This window comes from Engraulis encrasicolus, chromosome 6 (genome assembly GCF_034702125.1).
Source record: "Engraulis encrasicolus isolate BLACKSEA-1 chromosome 6, IST_EnEncr_1.0, whole genome shotgun sequence".
Taxonomy (NCBI): domain Eukaryota; kingdom Metazoa; phylum Chordata; class Actinopteri; order Clupeiformes; family Engraulidae; genus Engraulis; species Engraulis encrasicolus.
Genome location: NC_085862.1, coordinates 15313896 through 15323895, shown reverse-complemented (window position 1 = coordinate 15323895; position 10000 = coordinate 15313896). Strand labels below are relative to the sequence as shown.

General features: G+C 43.6%; 1 protein-coding gene across 1 annotated transcript in view; it reads right to left on the bottom strand.

Moving 5' to 3' along the window:
• Nucleotides 1-2041: 2041 nt before the first annotated feature.
• The window catches only part of dbt (dihydrolipoamide branched chain transacylase E2), an 18007-nt gene continuing 10048 nt past the window's right edge, over nt 2042-10000 (bottom strand). Inside the window, exons 9-12 of the mRNA XM_063200765.1 lie at nt 9830-10000; nt 9463-9534; nt 4362-4415; nt 2042-4021 (exon numbers count right to left, since the gene is read on the bottom strand). The exon at nt 9830-10000 is cut by the window's right edge and continues 21 nt beyond it. Coding sequence (XP_063056835.1) covers nt 3908-4021; nt 4362-4415; nt 9463-9534; nt 9830-10000 — 411 coding nt within the window. The 3' untranslated portion in view covers nt 2042-3907. The remainder of the gene's footprint in view (nt 4022-4361; nt 4416-9462; nt 9535-9829) is intronic.

Below are 10000 nucleotides of genomic sequence, written 5' to 3'. Positions count from 1 at the left end.
GAAATAACTGGTCTGCCAATGTTGGCTCAAAAAGCACACACAAAACACACACAATAGTGTGTACATAGACATAAACCCCTTTTTAATGTGAAAAGTGACAACAGGTTTATTCAACAGTATGAGCAATATTAGTTCCTCTTTATTACAAAGCCATTTCTGGGAATAATCAGATTTAAAACTCTACCACTGCCGACTAAGTTATCAATATTGCATCTGTCACATGTCTGCAATTACATTGATTTTTTCCCACTTTGGTCAACTGGGGGTCCCCTGGCAGGTGGGGCCCTAGGCTGTACACATATCTAGCCTGTGTATTAATCCGGCCCTGATAACAGAACAGTCATGGGATCGTGGACCTATGGATCCGGAAAGTTGTAATGCTATTACAACTTTATGTTATGGCAAAGGTGTGACAACATTAATCCACTATCGCCTAGGTCTTTTAGTATGAACAAAATGCAATCCATGTCTAATAACCTCCCATTTCAGATGTATGTTGAAGGTTATGAAGACCAAGAGACAACCTGGTCAGCCCAACAAGCTGTCCAGAATCAGATCAGATTTCAGATCAGACTTCTTGCCTTCCACACAACATGCTTCAATATCTACACACACACACACACAGACACACAGACACAGACACACAGACACAGACACACACACACACACACACACACACACACACACACACACACACCGTTTGTGCCCTCCAGCATTAGAGCTGCAGGAGTTCTAGATGCCAGTCTCTGCATTAAAAGCTGGGTAGGCCTGTGGCGTACGCATGTCACAAGCAGCACTACTCCTTGTAGACAGCGTACAGAATGCAGAGAGCGAACAGACTCTCGTTCTTGAAGATGAACTCCACGAAAGTGTCCGCCGCGGGGCTCCACACGGCCCTGCTGGCGCACATCACACCACAGTCGTGAGCCTGTCCGATGGCCACGAAGCTCACCAGCTTATACCGGTCGCACAGCTGCGCTTTGGCAGCCTGCTTCACGCGCTCGGCCAGCGTCTTGGCCGTCTCCGCGCACGATGCCGCGCTGTACTCGGTACCCCCCAGCGTCGCCTCCACGACTGCCTTCACGGTGCTCCGCGCCTCCTCCTCGTTGAAGCGTTGCCATGGGGGCGGCTGGTACATCTGGTAGCGAGCGGGGGCTTCTGGAATGTTTTTGCCACTGCTGGAGGAGTTTCCCACGGAGGGGGTTTTGGGCATCGCCTGTAACCGCTCGTGGACTACTCCGGATTCTCTCGCGGTTAACCAGGTGGAGTTTGAGGTTCTCCTGCGCGTAGGCCTATCCTGCGCCACGGTGGAGTTGCTGCTCTGGCGCTGATATACATTTTTGTTCATTTTGCCTCGAGGCCCCGCGTCCAAAGATGCGCGAGTGGCCCTCAGCGTCTCCAGAGACAGGTGTCCGATGACGCGTCTCTCCTCCTGCATCATAAGTTGCTCTCTGGAACCTACGGACAGTTATAAAACTTTCCCAAACATCAGAGGACCAGACTCGAACTGAAGTAAGTGGAAAGGACGGAATGTCTTCGAGCTCCAAACAGCGGTCTGATAGCCTAAAACTACTGAATAACTGCTAAAACAGGTATAAATACCAGGGTAGAGGGTAGACGGGAATCTTCAGACTCGCCCTGAAAAAAAAACATCCGACGAGTTCTCGAGCAACACTGAGAAGGATCCGTCGTCTGGAGCGCGAGGACTATTGTGCGCTTCCTCGCTCACCTCGAGCGCACTCAAAACACTGGAGACAGTGGCGCGCGCGTAAATCTTCTCATGAGGGGCTTTCAGGAGGCGGAGACGGTACACACACACACACACACACACACACATTAATGCCTAGTGGAGTTTGATATTAACACTGAAGGGCAAACTTACAGTCTATCGCGAGGGAGAAAGCACTGATGCGTAACGCAGGTGCTTTAAGGACAACCCAAAAATAACACTTCAGGAATGTGTCAACTGCCGTCCATAAAGACTTGCTTTGTTTAGTTTTATTAAAGAGCTGCCACAAAAACACAAAATCAAAGACAAGCATCACAGAAAGGTCGACTTTTATTAAAACGTTTTTCCAAGATCCACACACACACGCACACATTCACACACACAGAAGAGGCAGAGTAGTATGTGACAGTGACACACACAGTGTAACAAAACACACACACATCCTCTACCAGTAGCAGTGACTCCCTACGTACAGGATATACAGTATAGGACCCATAAGCCCTTAGCTGTCAGAGATCTACAGGTATACAGACCTATAGGCTACTACAGGCCTAGCAATCCCATCACATGATACCTCTATAAAGACAAAAGCAGATAGCAAACCAGAGGAGAGAAGAGTAGGCCACTTGTCTAACCCAGCCATTGGGTAGAGTAGGCCACTTGCCTAACCCAGAAAGTGGGTAGAGTTGGCCTCTTCAGGTCTTCCCAGAAGATTAGCACCAAACACCCAAACACAGAAAAAAATGCTTTCACTTAGTCCATATGTCACCATGGTTACCCCTAAACGCTTCCTCCAATAGCGTCGAGGCGTTCACTCCCTTGTGCAAGTCAGAACCCCGGGGCTACAGACAGGGGCAAAGGAAAGGAAAACACAATCGGACCTTAACATTCGCATATGCACAGGTCCCTTTAGACAGCTCTACGTGGCTATGCTATGCGACCCCTCTCTCTAATGGAGATCGGTGCTGGGGAGCTTTAAGGCGTCAGGAAATACACTCCTCACCACACGGGGGCAGCAGAGGCTACAGTATAAAGGAATACCCAATAGCCCCATATACATTTCTACAGCAGAGATAGGCCCCATCTCAATGTCAAGTGTTCTATCCTTGCTAGGACGTGAAACGCCTAGTGATTGGATACTCCGCGGAGTTCACCAAAGAGTATCCAATCACTGGGCGTTTCACGCCCTGGGCATTGAGAAAGAGCCATAGTGACGGTTTAAAAGGAACACCCAGTAACCCAGCACATTTCCACAGGGAGACGGTGCTCTTGAGGATTTGTGGGGCTAGCAGAATTCTAGAACAGAAGGAATAACAATCTGGGCCAATGAGAGCCGCCCTTTCCAACTGCCCAATCAGAGCTGTCTGGTGAAGTAAACATCCAGATGTAAAGATAACCACACTGCCATCGCCACTACTGATGCTGCTGAGGCACTTTCCCATTCATATCGGCATATCATGCACATCTAATCATTCACTCATATCATACAATATCATCACCTATTCATCTCACTCTCTCACTCTCTCACTCGCAACCCCTCTAGAGGGACTAGGTGACGACTGGCCTAAATAGATCAGAGGGCATGAGAACACTTAAATGGGCACAGGGGGCATTTGAATGTTTGACATGGGCACATGGGGGTATTGGAATTCTTCAAAAGGGCATAGAGGGCATTAGAGTTCGGCACAGGAAATTACAATGTTTAAAAGGTGGGCACAGAGGTCCTAAGAATGTTTTCTAGGGGCACAGGGGGGGGGCAAAAGAATGGCAACACGACAACCAGAAAAGACAAAAAGAAAAGAAAAAGAAAAGGCCTCTACGGACCATGCCCAGTTAGGGGCTCAGTACTGGGCATGCCCAGGGAGAGAAGGGGTTGTTCAGAGATGAGCACACACGCACCCTTCCATCTGCCCCAAGTCTTGCATACATTACTGATAGACATGAGGAGGGGGTGGGACACAGGTTGTGGTCCAGGGGGGGTGAGGGGGAAGAGGGGGGGGGGGGGGGGTGTTTGGAGGATCAGCAGCATGGTGGCTGGTGGTGCGTTGCGACTGGGACGGGGGTGAGGTGGGCGGGTTGGGGTGAGGAGACTGAACAGGGGGATGGGGGAGGTGGGCAGGTCCATTGTTGTGATGGAGCAAGGGGTCCTCCTTGGAGGTCCACAGCGGTGTGCGGTCCTCATTTGAGGTCCAGGATCATGCTGGCCGGGTTCTCCAGGTACGACTTCCACAGGTTGGAGAAGCGGCACATGGTCGCCCCGTCGATGATGCGGTGGTCAGCTGACCAGCTCACCTGCACAATATTATATTATAGATAAATGACTACTCGACTGTGGGATTACACAGACATCAGATTATAGATAAATGACCACTTTGACCCATTAGCAATGTGTGTTTGGGTAGTAAGATGAACATTTACTAACCATTTTGTCTGGTCATGAAAAAGTTAATTTAGAGCCCAGTAAAATCTATCAGTATTATATAATTTTACTCTGAATACTATTATAAAGCTGTTTTAACAATAGTCTACCATGATGTAATGGTCCAATGTCATGCTAGGATCTCTTAGCATTATAGTATTTTGCTAATACAATCATGAAGATATTCTAAGTGATGACCAGTTGACATCTTACCTGCATGATGTGTGCCTTCACGATAGAGTCATTAGGGCCAAACCGTGGCAGCACCTGAGAAACACAGAGAGGCTGGTCAGCATTGTTTGTTTACTATGCGAAGAGCTGGATAAGAGGCTTAGAGGCAGAGAGGTCTGCGAGTGAGCTGAACTGGGAAGCGCTTGAGTGAAAAACCTCAATCTGTTACATCGTTCGCTACTGGCCTATGCACGTAAGAGGAGCAAAGGGCTCAAGGCAAGTAAGTTGTACGCTAAAAAATTATGCCACAAATGGGTGATTCTCACGAAACGCGCAACAAAGGTGTTTTGACAACCATTGTTTCAAAATGCTTTTTTGATTGAATTTCTTTTTGAATCGGTTACATTTAAGTGTACAGTTACTAAGCACAATAATATCAACTTACCTGACAACTATTTAAAACATTTTTTTTTATGTTTTAAAAGTCCATGTCTGCTAAAATGCTCATTACCGCAATTTTTTTCTTTCATGAAATGTATTAGGAAACTTAATTGTTCTTGCAGTTTTGTTCATTGAATATTGATAGTTGTACTAGGGGCTACATAAAACACTCAAAAAAGTATTTTATTTTATTATTGTAGTTTAAGAATTTTACCATTTTACCTCATTACCGCAATAGGATCATTTGTTTTCCTCTTTAATTTTAGAATAAATCAGTGAAAACCTACAATTTCGGTCCAAAAATATATTGAAGTGAAAGAAACATGAAAGGCACTGTGTTCATAAAAAATATATATGAATACAGTTTTCCTTTAGTACTTTTTTTTACAATTAAGTGCTCATTTCGGTAATGAGGGATACATTTCGGTAATGAGAATGAGTTTTCGGTAATGAGAATAAGGAGGAATAAATTGAACTAAAGCCTAATATTAGTAAATGATGTGATTTGTTATTATTATTAGCACAACGACAGAGTCTCCAGGGCAGAACTAATCAAATGACACCTAATAAGATGATAAATATATTCTATATAAAACCATTCATTAAGCTACTGAAGGATATTGGGATTCAAGACTTGACCCAGCCAAAGACCATAAAAGACCATAGGTCAGGGGTGGGGAACCTGTCTCGAGGGCCATTTGAGGCCGTTTAATCAGGCCCCCGATATAAATTCAATGTTATGCAGCTTCACATGAAATATGACATATTTTGTAAAGGAATCAACATTTGCAATACAATTAAGTTATATTCAGGGGAACTAGAGAAGGTGGGGTCTGTTTTAAAGGTGGCTGCCTTCAATATAGGCCTAATGTGCAGGGGGAAATCCTGGTTTGCGTTCTTAATGCGGCTCTCTGAGAACTTTTACGGCCCTTAGATGAATTTGAAGAGGCCCCTCGAATGAAAAAGGTTCCCCACCCCTGCAGTAGGTGAAGAGGCGAGGCCCCTCCTGGGCACCAAAGTAACATCATAGTATAGGGCAGTGGTTCTTAACCTGGGGTGCGGGCACCCCCTGGGGGTGCGCCAGAGATTTCAGGAGGTGCGCAGAATTTTGTATGTGTTGAGGTTGTGACCAAAACACTATAGTTAGGTCAAATTAAGACCAAATTAGAACATGTTATGTTCCCCATTTTAAGCCATTAAGGTATTGATTAATGTCAAGAATCATTGTAATTAATCACTTAAAACATTTTTTTGTGCATGTACACGTGCAGAGGTTTGTGTTGGGGGTGCGCGGCTTGTCTTCGGCACAGGAAAGAGGGTGCGTTAAGTAAAAAAGGTTAAGAACCACTGGTATAGGGGGTGAAGGCCAAGGGGTGCACTCTGAAGTTAAAGTTAGTCCATCATCAAAACACCGTAGGGTAGACACCTGATGACCCCAATGAAGAGCATACATCCCACTCCTCATCCCCACCCTGAATGACATCACAACTCACCACTGATCTCTCCAGCCAAAAATCTATAGTGGACCAGAAATCTAAATCTGTCATGAGAAGGAAAATCATGTCGCAGTGCGAGGTCGTGCACTGGACTTTTTTTCTGACTCAGCACGCATCGGCAACTAGGAAGTAGGTAGTAGAAGGAACAAGAGATGACTAGAGTAGCTTGTATGGTATGTGGGTTCGGTACACCTTAGTTTAAGGGTCACAGTTCAGTACATTTTCGGTACAGTATCACCATAATGCTGTCCGGACCAAAGCTGGAATTCACAATGAACGTTATGTGTTATGAAATATCACTGAACACCACTAACTGCTTGTGTTGCACATTGCACATCAATGGCAGTCATGGGTTAGGTCATCATCAGACTCCCGATTCCCGACCCGCCAGGTTGGTGGAGGGAGTAATTAACCAGTGATCTCCCCCATCCTCCTCCATGACTGAGGTACCCTGATCATAGTACTGCTCCCATTCAGGTGCTATTGGGGATGAGGCATAAATGCCATTCTTTTGTGTGCAGTGTTCATGTGTGTGCTGTGGAGTGCTGGATCACAATGACAATGGGAGTTGTAGTTTCCCAAGTGGGCTTTCACTTCACTCGCATTTTTGAAAAAGAAAAAATGTTTGGTTTTCAGGACAATATCAGACATGCCCATAATTAGTATAGGGTGCATGAAACACAGAATTAAAACGTTGCAAAATCCTGCTCTTCTCTTGCAGTATTGTTCCGTTGCACTACCTTAACTTCCTTGTCATTTTCTAGCATGTTTGATACTTGTCAACGGGTGGCACAATAGACTTGGAATTTTGAATTGCTGTGAATGGGCATTTTCAGCTAAATCAGTGCAAAGTGCATTTTGAGGCTGTTTTGATCCAGTTGCCTCTCCACTTACCCAGGACATCAAGAACCCACAGCATGACTAAAAGATGGGTACATGGGTGTTTGAGCATGGCTACAGAATCGGAGTATGGGGGCTGAAACCTTGTTAGAGGTTGCAAACAACATGCATAAGCAGTTTCTAATTTGGGAAAGTGTAAAGGCAACTACAGCATTCCTCCAAATTCTTCTTACTAGTTTTGATTGAAATATTCTAAAAACTGCTTCACACTGAATTCGCTAAAAAGGCCTATTCACTGCTATTTCAAATGCCAAGCCTTTTGTGACACCACAAAGATTTTGGAAGGAAGTCAAGTTAGTAAAAAAGGATAAATACTCAAACCCACTACAAATGAGGGTATGACAACCAAACACAGGAAGCAAAAAAACCTGTCAATTTCTGGAAAAGCACATAGACTTGAAGTGAGTCGATTTTGTCTCCCAACTTTTTCCCTTTTTGCCATCTACGCAATCTGACAACTTCACTGCGAGTGCTGGCTTCGTTGTTTGCAATTGCCTTTGCATTGGGTGACATCACTAGGCAATTTGATCATTTTTTGCATCAAAAGACCACATTGATTCATGGGTTGGCATGTGAGCAAGAATTAAGTTGTGACTTGCTACTCTCAATGAACTCTCACAACAGGGTTTCTGGCCCATAGTCGATTAAGTTATTGTTCTTCCAAGGGTGGGACAAAATGTAAATGTTACCACAACATTAGCCAGAAAGGATGAGAACAGAAAAATGGTCTATGAACAACACCTATATGACCACTGAATTTAGCCTATGTAATGTATATGGAGATGATCACTTTTACAGACAACCCCCATTAGATGAAGGAACTATTGCATATTGTGGCATTTACTTTTGCTTTGTTTACTTACAATATTGTATATCGAATATCCATTCAATTGTATATTTCAACCTGAAATGGATGCAATTTCACTTAACACTTCCATCAAGTGCTTTAACTATAATTAAGTGACATAGTGACAATATTTATACTGCAAAAATATAATTTCTATTTAAGGTTGCAGTTGCATGTTTAAAAATGTACATAAATAAAAAGCGAAATACATATATGTCATGAAAATATATTCTAAATGTAAATCACCATAGAGTCTCATTACCGAAATTGACAATCCTCATTACCGAAAGGTACTTAAAACATTGCGGTAATGAGAATGTGTATTGCGGTAATGAGATGGCTCAGCACAATAATGCTAACTGTAACTTGAGTAATTATGACATAGCTAATTCATGACCATTGTTGAATTCTGAAAAGGAATACCCTATTACCAAGCAAGTTTAAAATGAAAAAATCTTTTTCATTTCGAAATATTGACTGATTTCGGTAATGAGAACCACTTTTGTCGTATTTGCATATTTTTGAGACAAATTGTGACATTTTACAGGCACAAACAATAAGGCTGACTAATCATGTAGCCATCTTGAATCTCCTGTTAGTACAGATGAATTGGAGGTAGTTTCAGCTCATATTGAAATTCTGATGGCTTTTAATTGTAGTTCTGAAATATATTGCGGTAATGAGAAGAAAAACTTGGGGACACAATCTTTTCTTGAAATATTCATTAGTGTTCATTATTTAAATTGCCAACAAGGAACACTTAATGAAACTTCGGACATAGACTAACGCTCTTGTAGTGTCATTTATGCATTTTTAAATTTTTTATTATGTTTTACCCTAATTCAAAGACCAGAAATTTTGGTCGGGACACATTTCGGTAATGAGAATTTGCCTATAAAATGCATAAATAGTGGAAAATAAAAATAATATTTTTTAAAATGAACTAGTGTGCCAGAAAGTACACGTCTCGCTCTACAGTCATGTATATTATCAAAAGAATCCCTGTTATATTTAACCATTAAAAAGTCATTGCCATTGTTTTTTTTAGGTTCGTGAGAATCACCCAAATGTTTAAAGTGATACTGTCCCATTTTTGGAAATAAGCTTATTTTACACCTCCCCTTGAGTTAAACAATAGGGTTTTACCGTTCTCCTGTACTTTAAACCGTTTTCTAGTTATGGCAGTGCAAATTTTACCTCCCAGCTAACAGTTAACATTGAGTCCTATGAGACCAGTTAGCCGCGAGCTGGTCTCATAGGACTCAATGTTAACTGCTAGCATGGAGGTAAAATTAGCACTGCCACATCCAGAGAACGGTTGAAAGTACAGGAAATGGTAAAACCCTATTATTTAACTCAAAAGGGAGGTGTAAAATAAGCTTATTTCCAAAAATGGAACAGTATCACTTCAGGCTCATGCTAAGAGATGCATGCATTGCTTCAGGTGTTCTCTTCTCACCTGGACTTTCCCCAGAGCTCCGATGGCCACCTCAGGAGGCAGAATCACAGGCTTGGCATAGGTGCCCCCGATCTGGGAGAGGGAGAGAGAGAGAGAGAGAGAGAGAGAGAGGTAGAAAGACAGATGATATGAGACATCATCACACAAGGACATCAGACCTCCAAAGAATGATACAAACTGTCCACTCTACTCTACTAAGACTTGACCACATTGGTGAGCAGTGTAGCAATGTTAACAATGCAACAATGCAAACATGAGGATCAATGCTCTGCCAAAACACATACACACAGACACAGACACACATCAGTGTTCTTCCATCGGCCCACACACACTCACATCAACCCCCCACGCACACACACACACTCACCGATCCGATGTTGGAGAGTGTGAAGGTTCCTCCGGTGAGGTCTTGTGTGCTGAGCTGTCCGGACAGGCCCAGGTTGTGGAGCCGGTTCAGCTCCGCCGCGATCTCAAACACACTCAGCATCTGAACATTCTTCACATTGGGGACCAGCAGCCCCTGGGCCGTATCCATGGC